Raw genomic sequence first — 15,385 nt, 5'->3', positions numbered from 1 at the left:
CGGCGCTATTGCATGGGATGTACCCAGAATTGCACTCCGATGACAAGTGCAGAGCGTGCTGCAGGGAGACGGCCACATGCTATGGGATTGCTCTAAACATCGAAGCAAAGCTAACCCAGGACGTATACCACCGCAGCTCGAGGAAGCAACGCGGAGCGAAGACCAAGAAAAACAACTCCAGGCCGTCCAGCAGGTCATCGAGGCGCTGGCTAGGCAGGAGCCTGGCAAGCCGGCAACGGCGAGTGGGATCCTCACAGAGCACCCGCCACGATGACGACGTAGGCCACGTCCGAGGTGCGCCTGCATGCTTTACTGCAGGCTCAATAAACATTTTCCCAATCCAATCCAATATTTAAATTGCACTCCGCACTTCAATCACTGTCTTCCTCAGCTGTGCTCATCCTCTGTGCCATCGAGTGCGTTCGAGATGCCATACTTCTTGAATGCGCGACGCACAAGGTCGTCTGGTATGCTGGCCCATGCGTCCACAATCCACTTGCACAGTATGGCTGGCGAAGCCTGCTTCAGCCGCCCGGTCAGCGTCACTGCAGGCTCACCTGAGCGCATCCAATCTGCGTAACACCGCTTGACTGCGTCCTTGAATGGCTTGCTCAAGCAAACATCTAAAGGCTGCAGCTGAGACATCATCCCACCCGGGATAACGGCGAGTTCAGTGCAGGATTCATGCAACAGCCTTTTCACTTAGTCGGCCAAATGGCAACGAGATGCATCCAGCATGAGGATGGACGAGAACGACGAGAAGCCGCCTACACCGGACGGACTTTATCCAGTCGAGCACAAGATTCTCCTTCATGCAGCCTTTCTCATGGCATCTCACAACCATATTTTTTGGCAGCTCCTCACCTTTAGGCACTGTCTTGCACTTGAAGACAACATAGGGTGGGAGCTTGCGTCCGTCTGCCACGCACGACAACATGATGGTAACTTGCGTTTTCTTGTTGCCAGTGGACCAAACATAAACTTGTTTAGAGCCCTTTTCGAGCACGGTGAGGGGCAATGGCACGTCCAGATAAACCGGCGAATGGTCAGCATTGCTGGAAGTTCTTGGAATTGTGCAGCGAAATAATGTGGCACTGGAAAGCCACAAGCAGCTCTTCGAACGATTCGGGCAGCTTTTGCGAAATTGAAGTTCAGTGGCGTAAGGAAAATCCAGCACGGAACATGTAGCGATAAATCCAGTGCTTCCTCGCTTTGAAGGCAGAGCTCGGTAGCCCTTTTTCTCAAGCAAGCTCCTTAGCTTTTGCCTGCATAAGCTCCACGCTCACAGCTAGATATGTGGCTTGCTGTTGGCGTACGAACTCCGTCAGGGCGAGTTCAATTTCCGAGAATGTCCCACTCTTCGGGCCTCAAAAGCTTCGCGTTCCACTGCACACAAGAAGGTCTTCCTTCTGTCGACGCCACCCACGAATGCTTCCCTCGTCGGTGCCAAACTGCCTTCCAGCCCGCACTGTTGCGGATGTCCTGTGTGGTTAAAATAATCTTTTTCTTGAAAGCAGCCGAGTACTGTTTTCGTGGTCCGGACATCTTGGTCCTTCAATGCGGAATGAAAAAGATGCACTTCGCAAAGCGTGGTTTGCATGTATGCTGCAAAGGCGCGCACTCAACAATAAAGGAACGATGCTGTAGTCATACAGCAAGAACGAAACCAAGCCCTAGCCACACAGCAAGAATGAAACCAAGCAGTAGCCGCACAGCAATAAGGAAGCCAAGCCATAGCCATGCAGCAATAACAAAGTCAAGCCATAGCCAAGCAGCAATAACGAAACCGAAATTTCTAGCCCAAATTTCTGACTGAAATTTTTGTTCGTATCCGCATATAGTATGAGGCAAAAATTTGGGACGCAAATAATAGGAAAGAAAATTCGTATTATACGCAGGTTTTTCTGGTAGCTGCTGTAGTCAGTGGACCAATGGGCATGTGTCATTGTTGCTTTATCTGGTCTATCACTCCTTGCAAGCAAGCCAAGAAGTATCCTCACCTAGAGAGGGTATATATTACACCGTGCTCCAAACTACGTACCATACCGAAACCACAAATTACATAATATTTCGAAAACTGGTCATCGCACAGGAAAATCAATTGCATATTTTAAATCAGCATGTAAAACTAGACAAGTTATGCAAGTTTGGCCAAAACGTGCCCATGAATAAAAAAATAAGAAGTGACTCTCACCAGAGCGGAGACACCCTGGACCCCCTTGAATCGGTCGTGCAACAGCTGGTGCTTCCCCATACAGCAGCGGTCGTAGGACCACGTTGTCACCCTCTTGACACCCCGGTGACAGGCTGCCACGTTGTCCCACTCCTTCTCACGTGTTGTCTCTGTCACCGAGAGAGGAAAAGCAGCAGCAGTGGTCAGCCAGCAGAACCATGCCAGACTCGCCGGTGAAGCCTGCCTACTCGACTGCCAACACAACAGGCTTTCTGGTCAGCTCTGTTTTAAGAAGTGGACCCTCTAAATTGAGAAGTTGATTTTTCCTTTAGCATGCGAGGTGTGCCTGGTAAATGTACCATAAGATTAATACGCTGCGCCAGCTTGCTCATTTCCGATGAGAAAAAAATTGTTTTGCCAAGCCTACATCTTCATAAACTTCAGCAAACTTATGTTTGCTCAGGTTTACAGTCTGACATGTATAGTCTGAACTTTATTAAATCGACCTGAGAGAGAGAAAAATTATTTTAATTCCGCGGTTTTACGAGCCAAAACCATGATCTGACAAGAGGCAACCTGTGGTGGGGGGACTCCAGATTAAATTTGACCACTTGGGGTTTCTTAATGTGCACATAAATCTAAGTGCAAAAGGTTTGGTGCACTTCGCCCTCATCAAAAAGTGGCCACTGCGGGCAGGATCGAAGCTGCGAACTCGAGCTCATAAGTGCAAAACCATAGTCACTGGGATGCTGCGTCGGGCCCTCGGAAGGACAGAAAAGCAGGTTTGAATCATTTTGAAGCTAAACTAAAGGAAGCACTTAAAAAGCATCGGCGCCTTTTGGGATTTTAAGCACAGCTGATTAAAACCACAGGTCGGATTAATAAATTATACAACTACTAGAGGTAAATATGACTACTCGACTCCAATATTATTGAATAACTCGTTTTACATAAGCTCCATAAATTTCCTCCAGTTCCCATGACATGCCCATGAATGCCAACAGTACTTCTAGCGAACCTCTGTTTTTTCATCTGTTACAAGGTGTAGTAATTTGAAGTTCCGTTCAGTCATATCTTAATCATGTGATCACAATTTACAAATTCCAGGATCACAATTTGTACATGGTTTTCCAGTCAACACTTTTTGAGTACTTGAAGAAAAAACTCCTTTTATTACACTAGCTTTGCAATAAATAATTGTCGCATAGCTCTTTCTTTTCATGAAGCCCATTTCTAATTGCCCCCTCCCCACCTTCCAACACACTTTTCCTTGTGCTGTTATTAATCAAAACATGTGTCCCTTATATAGGTAAGCGTATCCAAAGAGGACAACACAGAGGTCTTGCCTAATTGCAGTGTGTGTTTTTCATGCAAATTGTGTTTGGATGCCATGTTTCAATCAATGAGCCCTTAGCAAAAATCTTGCAATGGAGTCTACAAGCGAGTGATAACATAATCTGCAATGCTGCAACACCCATAAGCCTGTGTGGCTTAGCAGGATGCACAATCCCAAACGCCACAAAGACAACAAAAGCAGCTTTACACTGAAAATATGAAGACAAATCAGCTATTCACTTGCACAGTATTTGCCTCTTCAATTCTGTTGCAGTTTTTAACATTTTTAACAATAATAATAATAATAATAATAAAAAAAGAGAGAGATAGGCATTACTACAGCAGCATGTTTCCTTGAGTTAGCGATCATTATACAAAGAATACATTGTTGCGCCAAAAAAGGAAAATAAAGGCTTGGGAAGGAAGAGTACGAAACGACAGATTGAGGACATTCCTTGAGATTGAGGATTCTTCCTTCCCAAGTCTTTATTTTCCTTTTTTGACGCAACAATGTATTCTTTAGATCCCAACCAACTCGCCCAGCAACAAGTTCTACTCATCATTATGCAACCCTATATTGGCACCAGCACAATCACTTTCTTCCCACAGTTACAAGAAAGGTCACAAGAAACTCGCAGTTATAGGTGAAACAAGTTTTTTTTTAAATGTGCTCATAGCAAAGATGGAGAGATGGAGCACTCACGTAGTCTGCATCTTTTCTTCATTTTATTCTTCAGCGAAGCCTTTCTCAACATGTCAGATAAAATAAGCACCCTGAGCCAGTTCCCACAGTCATTAAGGCACCTGTCCGTACAACACATACCAGCCCATTGTACCAGGCCAACCTACTCCACCATGGAGCTTGTAAACTTTCAAGCCAACTTGGCTACACACGTCAGCTGTGGAAAACATGTTTCATTGCAGCAGAATGCATGTCCTTTTTTGGCAAACAGACTCGGTCCTGCAGAGCTGAGGGGTTATGTGGTTAGGGTCAAAGGGCAAGGGGGCAGGAAGGAACTCACCTGAGGTGAATTCACAGATAAGTGGCATCTTTCCCGGGTCCTTGAGCACACCATACTTCTTGGCCTTCTTGCGATCGTAGGATGCCTGGCCGAGGCTCTTGTTGAGATTTTCACCAATAGTGGAGAAGCAACGCAGCGTGCTGTCCATACCTGCAGTGCAGTGGACGCGAATTGCAATTTTCACTACTGAAAGCTCACCACCCATCGAACACCTCTCTCATTGTATATGAACTCTCTCCCACTTCTCGTTACAGGCAGTGGCCACTATCATTCCCTCCTTCAAAGTGTAATTTCAAGGAGCAAACAAACAAGTGTCCCAGCATGGCTGCCGCAGAAAGGTAAACAAGTGACAGATGATGCAGGACTTAGCAGCAATATCTTTCAATTGTTAGTGCTCTTTCTTCGCTGTTTGTGACATGCTTTTCTCTGCTAGCAGCATGCTGCTTACTAGCAGGAATCTAGACAGCAAGAAATGTAAAAAGCAGCAAAAAAAAAAAAACATCTATTACTAAAGCAACACTGCCTTGTCACAGAGAGGAAGTGGTTCAAATTGTGGTTACTATCTTGCATTTGCATCCCTTGTTTGCGTCCATATTCAAGTGGCTGGGAAAGAGAGGGCGGGGTGGGGAGGGGGTACCAGCCTGGAATCGCAATTGCTTGTGGAAGCCACAGCAACATTTACAGTAACTGTTACAGTAACAATAAGACTGGCCTTCTTACAGACCAAATTAATGCAGCAAAAAGTTAAAGGTACACTAAAAAAAATGTTAAGTCGAGCTAGATTGAAATATTAGGCTTTTGTGGTAACGAATTAGTCATCCGTAGTAAGAACAAAGCTTTAGTAAGCGCGAAAATAATGAAAATGGATAACTGGGGCGCCGCCACCTGTTGTTGACAATGGTACCTTTCTCACGTGATGTCACGTTCTGGGCGGTTGTCACCGCTGGCGAGCAAGGAGATGGAAACAAGATGTTTACAAGCGAATAGTGCGGAGCGCTCGCGCTGTGCGCAGCGAGAGAGAGGAAGCAGGGAGGTAAGAGGAAGGCAAAATGTTTGTCTGAGCTGAGGCATGTGATTCGAGGAACATCGCAGATGCGAGTTGAGAGAGTAGTGGCCAATTCGCAGAAAGCAGCAGAGGAGAAGGTGACGTGGAGATTACATTGTCCTCAGTCTTGGTGCAGTCAATTCCAATTGAGGAGCGGCAGCGGGACTTTCGGTGGCAATTTTCTAAGCAATAAGGTTGTATGCAGTCGAACGCCTCCACAACGAAATGACCCGTATAAATAAGTAATCCTACCCGGTTCTATTATGAGTGGTACGATGTGCGACCTTTACACCGAAGTGACCTGTGTAACAAATAATTTCAGAGCACATCTTATAAAGGCTTTCAACTGTACTGGCAAACAGAAAACGATCATAAACTTCTAGACTGATAATATATTGATTATATCAACTTTATATTTTCCTTTAGTGTCCCTTTAAGATGCAGGAGTTTCACATACCAAGCCATAATTTTGAGATTTTACATCCCAAACCACAATCTGACATGAGAGAAGCTGCAGTGGAGGGGCACTAAGTTAATTTTGACTAGCTTGAAGCACGAGATTTTTGCATTCTGCCCCCATCTAAATGTGGCCGCTATAGGTAAGAATTGAATACATGATGTTCTTCACAGCAGCACGACACGATAGCCACTGAGGCAAATACATTACAAACCGTAATGCATAGTTCAGTGCCATGACCAAGCTCTTTAAAAGAAAGAAGAGAAGCACTGCATGCAGGAACATGGGGCAAGAAACTGTCAATTGGCAGGGTTGTCTGACCCAGACGTAGCAGATGCTGCAAAGACTGACCTGCACTCAGAATGTTGGTGCCAGCAGCCCCATGGAACCGAATCCGACAGGGAGCACTGCTGTGCCCCTGCTGCTGTTTGAGCAGACGACCGCTGCCATCTGACTGGTCAAAGATCCACATCTGCAAAACATGAAAGGCTAGATGAAGTCGGCCATACAGAGCATTCTTCTAAAAGCCAGGGAGCCATCCATGCCAGTTATCGACCTTCAGATGCTTTTGTGCACACGTAAGAGAGATGGTGGGTCTACTGACAGAAGACTGGCTGCTGTATTCAATATGACAATGCAACAATAAAACTTGCGATAAAAGCATGCACCACTACTATTTCCCCAGACCTGTGGAGCATGCCAGTCGGGCTACGGGCCCGAGTTCTACACCAGCTGCCCGGCCAGAACGCTGCCCCCGTCTGTCGTGCCGCCTGCTGCCCGAGGCCGGCGTTCAAGCTTCTGTGCCCGTGGGCAGGACGAGAGCAGTCGGGCTACGGGGCCGAGCTCTACGCCCAGCTGCCTGGCCAGAACGCCCCCACCGTCTACTTGTGCCGCCTAGCCGCCTGCCTCTATCTTCAAGCCAGAGCAAGGGCGCTCTCGTTGCCCGGTCAACCATCCTATACCCCGACCTTTGATGAGACCGGCGCAACTCCTTTCGTCAGCTTGTCGCCGCGTCGCCACGTCAAGACTGTTATGTGTCCCTGCCGTCGTGGCAGGGACACATGCGGTCATGTGTCCCGGACATGCGCACTATTTAACGTCATACTAGCCCCAAGTGTGTTTCTTATTGCCGTGATGTCTATTTGAATGTTTATTTTATGCTTTCTATTCCCTTCTATTTATTTTTTTAAGCCTCTTTCTAGTTCCATTAAAAGTTTGTGTGTGTTTTCGAAACCAACGGCTTTGTCCTCAATTAGGTTCTCGGAGGTGCCGTCTAAGAGAACCGTTAAAACCTTTGAGTACACGAACCTTGCATCACAGCACGATATCAGGAAATTAAATTTTTTCTCCACTATGAAGGCAGTGAAATTTCAGGGAGTGCTTGGATGCCTTCAAGGGGAAGGTGATTTTAGCTGCAGGGAACATCAGCAACTGTGCCGAAGGGAGGCAACTTGGTATGACTCACTCATGACTTATTCAGTTTGCCTCACTCATATTATATGCAGGTGAAACAATCTTTTTTCTTCGCTTTTCAATATTCCAGAATCTCACTTCTTAATATATGAGGGTCCATATTAATGGGAGTTTTCACAGTATGTTCTGCGCTTCATTAAAAAGTGATAACCTTATAAAATGGATAGCTACGGGCCGCAGATGATCTTTAGAGTCTTGATTACCAAGCTGCTAACATCCAGTCATTGGACACTGGAATAATCTGAACAGCATCACACACACACAGTCCAGCAATAACACCGTGCATGAGTTGATACTATATGTGACCTGTTCTACCAGCTGCTTTCAACACAACATAAAAAAACAAGGGCACTGGGAACAAATAGAAGGCATGATATTCTTTCTTCATCATAGTCACACATACTGTATTCATTTTGCAGTTCATCATTATGCTCTCGACATTCTGCAGTCTATACCACAGACAAAGAAAGACTGGAGGGCTGACGTGCGTGGCAGTCCTACTAATGTCCTGTTTATTCAAGCTTTGTCGAGCTACCCATAGGTGGCACTGAAATTTAGTACAGTCGCCGACTGATTTTTCGGATTCCAAAAATTTGGACATGCTCGATTATTTGGTCTGCTTCGCGGCACCGCCATTCTCCCTTAAACCAGAATGTATAACAACTGCCCAAAGTTCGGACCCCTTGCAACCTCTCGTCTGATTTTTCAGACACTCCTTGAGCCAACTCAATCGAGAGCACCATGCACCGACTCTGACCGGTGCATGGTTCGACTTGCTGAATGCCATTTTTATTTTGAACAGAGCCTTCTTGCTGCCCCACGAAGTGGCACTACTGCAAATCCCCGCTCATCATCATCGTTTCTGCCTGGTTCGTGGATACAACAGTTTCGGTCTCAGCTTAGTAAGCCATGTCAAGACAATCCAGCAGCTGATTTGTTTGTTTCTTCGTGCATCACGCTGCAAGAGGCGACGTTTTTCATTTGTGCAACTGGTGTTGGCGTGACAGTGCGGTGATGTTTGCTTTGTGTGCTGTGACGAGGTTGCGGTGATCCAACGCGGCATACGGAAACATCACGTCAAGTGTCTAATGGCGCCGACTGTACCCGGGCAGACTGCGCTGGGGAATGCCGGCAAGCGGCTGCCGGAAGGCCTAGGATTTGTCGCCTTCCAATGTGCTCCCTACTGAAGCCGAAAATGTTCTGCCGAGACCTGCGCAGTGGTTGCATTGTGATTCCGGACACCGTCTCATTTGACAGTTTCACAGGTGCTGACACTGCTGTACTGACATGCGCAGAACTCGATGACGGCCACATCATTCGTCAGGTTTCTGCTGCACCGCCGGACGATGACTCTCAGTCGAAAGATGACGCACCATGTGCTACGCTACCGTCGCATGCGGAGCGTGTACAAGCAGTGACTGTGCTTTCAGCCGCCTATAGTGACCGTACGACCCTCTCCGAGATTCAGGCTTGTCTGATTGCGCGTAAATGGAACAGCGTGCGATGGTGCATTCACAATTTCTTCAAGCCTACAGCTAAACCTAAAGGATTTCTTCTTTTTTTTCTTAATCTGCTTTTTTGGACACCTGTTCATTTGGACATTTCCGCAGTCCCCGTGAGGTCCGAATAAACGGCCGGCGACTGTACTGCCTTTTTAACAACAGCTGCACAGCATGGCAATTGTGCCCTCTTACAATGCTGGCAACGCCAAGATCTCTTGGTGCAGCAATGGGTCTATAGCACTTTATTCCCCAGCTATGCATGAAGAGCTGACACACTTCCACAGCATGCACCTCAAGCAATCGGCACCAGCTATTGTGATGTTGGCACAGTCTGACTGACCGGCGGACATTGTTCCTTCTAGCATGGAAGTTGTTCTTCCTTGCAGCCCTGTTTGTACGGTAGCACGAATGGAGAAAGGGGAAAAGCATGTTCCAAAGGCACGAACAAGTGTTACAAACATGTACACGAACAAGTGTTAGAAGGGGCGAGTGGAGGAAAAGAGTACGGTACAAAGCAAGGTGTGGTGGGGTGTTGGGAAGTTAGTTGGACATGCTAAATGCACTGTAAGACAGGCAAGGCTGTACACTTCTGCAGGGTTTATACAGAACATTTCACTCCAAATTCATAGACAATTCAAGGATTTCAAGGATGCCAGACCAGTATAGAAGAGGAAGGTGAAACAAACCTTGTTTGTACACATACACTGAAAAGTAGCGAAATTTCCTTAGATGTAATTTCTTGCAGCTAAGCAGCTCCCAAGTTGGACACTTGCTTCAAGCTCTTAGGGTCACTGTTCTAAGTTGAATTTCCTGTTGTAATGCTATAAATTGCCTTCTTTCATGATGATTATTATTACTGTTTGACTTCAGCCAGATACCTGACGAGTTAAAGCCGAACGGCTGAAACTTACTTTCCACCAGACACCAGAACAAAATGGCAGCACAGCTTGGTCGCTTGATCTGGCTTTGTCTGGCTTCACGGCGGCAGCAGCAATTTAAACAAGCCTGTCATTGGTGGCTGCGAACACACCACAATGCAATCACTTAGCCACACTTAAAACAACATGTCTAAGACGGTTTCCCAATAGACAGTGTCCGTGACAAAGCCCCTATGCAGAGTTTGCTACTTTGAATGTTAAGAAGATGCCCCCCAACCCGAGTTTTCAAGGAATTAAAGGAACACATTTATTTTTGAGAAGTTTTAAGGGCCCTTGAATTTCTTTTTCCAAATTCAAGGGTTTTCAAGGAGGCTTATAAAACCTGCTCCTGTCCACTTTCTTCAATGGTGTATGCTTTTACCAGCATCCTATCCATGTGCATTAAAGGCATTAGGCTGCTTGTGAAGTCGCCGCCGAGGCAAATAAGAAGGGATGAACATAACAAGCACGTAGCACAACGGCCTATGCATTGCTGCTATTCCATGTCCCCAGCGAATGAAAAGTAACCCAGCCACTTTGACAGATGGAAAGAAGGCAGGCTCACCCTCAGAGAGTTGTCGGGCGACGAAGTCAGCAGCAGAGGCTCGTCTGGCAGAAAGCGCATGCCAGTCACCGCTGACCGGTGGGCCTCCAAGAGTTGGCTGTGCAAGGCACGTTTCTCCAGGTCCCAGACAGCCACGTGACCGACGGGGCTGCCAGTCGCCATGTGCGAGTGCCCGTCTGCATGCACCGAGGGTGCAGGTCAGGGCGGCCGGTTTATTCCAAGCTCGCAAAAAGTAAGAACATTCAAACAAGCCTAGATAAGCATTGTGCCTTGCTTAAAAGTGTGCCAAAGACCAGAGGAACACTTCAGTCAGAAATTCTATCAAGAAAACGGCTCGTTCAAATTAAAAACACGCTCAGCGCATTCTGTTTCCCCACACCTCTTGAGAGATAGCTGAGTCCGCTAGAAACACTGGCAAAATAAATAATCAGCAGCTGGTCATCATTGTTTATTACAACGTCATCATGTGCTAAGCAATGGTTACAATAGTTCTGTATTGTTCCCTTCACTAGAGCACAACTGCTTGGATGGGAGGCTTCACATGATAACACTGATGCCACAGTGGTGTCAAGTGAAAAGCGTCACACGAAGTCAGCCAAAAATGAGCAGGTCAGATTAAAGGGACACTAAAAAATAAAAATAAATAAAAATAAATTGAGCTTTATTAGTAAATTACGGGCATCACTGCCCATATTTCATTTCTGCATGTTTTCTGGCTTACTGAGTCTGCGCTTGTGGTAAGAGTGGTTGCTTTACTATTTCAGATGAATAATTTGTGAATGCAGCTTCAGCGAAGCACTGAAGTTTAAGAAACACTGAAGTTTGCTGTCAGTGAGACCATGGACTGAGGATTTTGACTGCCTTTACTGCCATGAACAACCAAGTGCTCCTTCTCTCTCTCTCTCCTGTGTCTCTATAAGAATATGTAAAACCCCAGTAGAAGGTTGTATATGTGCATCTAATCATCAAAACATGGCTGAGAAAACTGGAAGCTTTACGCTGAGTAGAAGAATGCTCTAGCCGCTAAGGAGAAGAATTCCTTAGCCCCTAAGCCATTACAGGTAACTGCCCGTTGTGCGTGCTTACACTGTTACCTTTGTATACATAAAAAAAAAGTACTGTTCTCCAGCATGTTTATTACATTCTTAATTATATTTTTTCTTTAGATCCACACTTTTTGTTTCATTCTTTCACTTATTCCTCACATATTTTCTGACTCTCTGTCTAATTTTTTTTTTTTCTCTTACTGTGCAACATCATTTTTCTGTGTTCTTTTTTTCTTTTATACCAGGCGGGTGTCATGGCCCTCCTTATGGCAGTTGCCAGCTAGCTCTTTTTCTTTATCCTTCTTGAAATCATACTATGTAAACAAGCTCAACAGTATTGACTGAAAAATCTTTTTTAATTGTCAATGTTACAAGTGACAATGACGTATAGTGCAATCATAACTTCAATAACATAAATGCACTCCTACAAAGCACAGAACATGTACGTGACAGACTACGACAAATTTACTAAGAAACAACTGACAGGACGTGAAGCTGATTATGGGTCCGCTCCATTGGAGTTCACTCACAAAGTAAAATATGTATTGGAACACATTTTTATTTATTTATTTATATTGTACTACGCCCCCTCGGGCTACAAACATCACAGTTTGCAATTAACTCTGAAGCGTCATGCTCAACAGCACAGTGTGAGGTGTAACGACTTTTGCTGTGGCAATGGAAGCTGTTATTATCAAAAGTCAATACGGTACACAAGTTTAGCTGACTTGGCATTACACGTTTCAGCATTCATCAAGATAGCAAGTTATGAAAATGCCTCAACACGCTGGTTTCCATCCATGATTTCAAAAATTGCTAAAGTATGTAACTAAATTCTCGATAAAATGATGTACAGTCACATCTTGTTATGACGAAATAATGGATACATTATGAAGCAGCGAAATTATTGAAATCCCCATAGACATGCATATTGCAGTGTATGTAACAATGCATGTAATGAAGTAATTCTGGTTCTTCCTTCAGCTTTGTTATAACAAGATTATACGGTATTTACTTTTCATAACTTCTTATACAGAAAACACCATGTATTTCAAACCTCAATATAACCAAATTTCACTACCACCACGAAAGAATCCTGAAGCAACAAATAGAAAAGGACACGGACGCAGATGGTCAAGGGTTCAATTACATGTGGTCGCTTGCTCAAAACATGCGCCGCACAACAGAGAGCAGCCACCTAAGCAGAGCAACGTGGCAGCAAGATCCTCCACCAGCAAGTGCACAGTAACGTGATCAAGCATGTGCTAGGGGTGGGGTGAGCAGATCAGCATGCATCTTCTCTAATCCGGCCGCGACTGTGCATGGCTGAGCCCACATACCCTGTCAGCCCACGTGCCCTATCACGGAGATCATCTGCGGAAGGTAAAAAAACTGGGCGAAACAAAATGGCCATGCCTTCCTGTGCTCTGTCTTTGCACGCATTTTAGTGCTGGAGATTGCATGATCTCGAGTTTCAGGGATGCGTTGAACTGAGAGGCAGACGAAGCCTTCATTCACCTTTGCCTGCGCTTTCTAAGATAGTGTCGTCCCACTGCAGGTGACACTATCAGCTGAGGAGGCAGCGTGGACACGACAAAGTCACAAGCGTTGATTCTTACTACTGATGTGAAGATATCGTCAACACGGCATGAAACTGTATGTTTAGTCGCCTACTTTCAAATTAAGCAAAATTATTTCTTTCTCATTGAAATCAGTTTTTTTCAGACTGCCTCATATTAAGAAACATTTTGCAGCCCCTTCCATCTAAGAAATATCCATTGATGACTGTACTTAATTGCTAAAAGGTTGAATTTGAGTATAACAAAATTTCAATGTAAAAAAGTAAGCTACCGACTTTAGCAACTTTTAGTAAAGCAATGAATGGGGCTAGTTGGTGGACGTTCATGATTATATTGCGCTTAGTGTTACAATGACGAACAGAAGGGTTGCGCTATGTACGCTACGTATGTCCGCGTCTTGTCCCTTACGCTCGTCAATGTAACACTAAGCGCAATATAATCATGAATTGACCAACTTTTTTATATCAAGTCCAAACTGTATATTTGTTACCACACATCTTTTGCGAGTCAAGCATGATGACTACTACCTACATGCATATTGCATTTGCGCAGAAGGTATTGCTCTGCTTATATATGTGTATGTATGTTTTGTCTAATGAACATTTATTGGAAAAAACGCTTCGACTGCATCTCTTCACTCATCCTTCAGTCTTTTTATTTGTGCACTAACTGGTTATTAAAGCATCATTGTTTTGCATAACTTTTCAATCCATATCCTGCAAAAATTCTGTGAATTCGCAAGATCAGGAGACAGGACAACCAGTGCTAGCTTACAAAGCAGCATTGTGGAGGCAGTTGTTTGTCTATAATGTTGGTGGCTACAAATACGTAGCAATTGCTGGACTGTTCTTAAATAAATGGAAACAGTTCATTTTTGAATTACCTACTGCACAAAATGAGCTCAAACATCACAGAGTGATCATTTCAAGTAACAGGCACATTGGCCCGTGTACTCAAATATCAGTGCTTGGTGGGCTGCAGTGAAGCACTTCAGTTAACTATTTCAGGTCGTCACGGTTAACAAGTAGGCAACACATCCGTGGCACCAACCTGTGCGGAAGGACACAGCTGTCACAGGGCCCCAGTCCTGTTGGAAGCGCATCAGTGTTTCATCATACTTGAGGTTGTGCAGAATGGTTTCACCGCTGGCCAGGCCCACAGCAACCACGTCCACTGCAGGAGACTGATCAAGATGCATTGGGTTCAGAAACGGCACAAGTGAGTTTTGCCATACACGCCTCCTCCGGACTATTACGAGTAGTACTTCCAGTACATTCAGTACGCATATGCAATTCAGGAATATTATTACATGTTCTATAGGACTGATATTTCATTTATGTGCAAAGCAGAGTGCAGCAAATTCAGGAAAATTTCAGCTGTAATGCCTCTAACGGCCAGCACGAGATAAGCCAAATCTTCACTGCGACATTCAAGCATTCATTCAACAAAGAACATGAAAAGAAGTGCGCACAACCCATGACAAGATGACCTGCTGAAAGCATTTACCTAAAGTCAATATTAACTTCTCAAGTGGCTATGTGCTACAGGCAAGTTAAATAGCTCAAATGAGTTGGGATTAATTATTTTATCTAAATTTCTCTACCTAGCAGTTCGAATGCCTTTTACAAGCATGCATTGATAATAAAGGATGACCTGCATTGGTCGCCTAGTGGTTTTGGCATAGCGCTGCGAAGCACAAGGTCATGGGATCTAATCCCGCAGCCGGGATACTTAGTTTTGGTTGGATGCTAGTGCCACCTGCTCCCATTTGCTCTTTTGTGCCATACATTTGTCCCACTACATGCTCGGGGCACTCCAAAGTCCATCCAAATTAACTGGCACGTGGCCAGCTACGTCCAACTCAACAAGAGTTTGATGCCATCAAAGGGGCCCTGCAACACTTTTTATCAAAGTTGTGCGAAGCATTTCACATGAAAGAATGCAATTTTAGGAGTATTTTGAATCAAGAAGTATTGCAATGCATTTAGTAGAAGCGGAGTTTGCGGAATTCAAAGATTGCCCTTCATCCTCTCGGAGGTGCTCCCACTTCTTCAATGGCTTGCACTGCAGAGGATACAGGGGGGAGGGATGGTACCCGCAATGCTCTGCTCACTAAACGTTACGGTAGCGCGTAGTTTAATTTTGGTTGTCGATTTTCGTGTAGGCACCACTACTTGCTATTTTGGCTCCAATAACATGCTAAGCTAAACTCTGAGGCTGCCAATCAACCAGAAGCTTGCCGAATCTGCTCGTCTTCCAATAACCTGTTC

General features: G+C 45.1%; 1 protein-coding gene across 2 annotated transcripts in view; it reads right to left on the bottom strand.

Annotated features, from left to right (window-relative positions):
- LOC142560744 (WD repeat-containing protein 36) overlaps nt 1-15,385 on the bottom strand; it is a 53,570-nt gene that overhangs the window by 30,189 nt on the left and 7,996 nt on the right. For both annotated transcript variants that reach the window (XM_075673047.1, XM_075673046.1), the window contains exons 6-10: nt 14,166-14,298; nt 10,490-10,665; nt 6,384-6,504; nt 4,531-4,680; nt 2,195-2,343 (exon numbers count right to left, since the gene is read on the bottom strand). In XM_075673047.1, coding sequence (XP_075529162.1) covers nt 2,195-2,343; nt 4,531-4,680; nt 6,384-6,504; nt 10,490-10,665; nt 14,166-14,298 — 729 coding nt within the window. The remainder of the gene's footprint in view (nt 1-2,194; nt 2,344-4,530; nt 4,681-6,383; nt 6,505-10,489; nt 10,666-14,165; nt 14,299-15,385) is intronic.

The sequence above is a fragment of the Dermacentor variabilis genome, chromosome 10 (assembly GCF_050947875.1).
Source record: "Dermacentor variabilis isolate Ectoservices chromosome 10, ASM5094787v1, whole genome shotgun sequence".
Lineage (NCBI taxonomy): Eukaryota > Metazoa > Arthropoda > Arachnida > Ixodida > Ixodidae > Dermacentor > Dermacentor variabilis.
The sequence above is the reverse complement of the archived record's forward strand: the minus strand, read 5'-3'. Positions and strand labels throughout refer to the sequence as shown.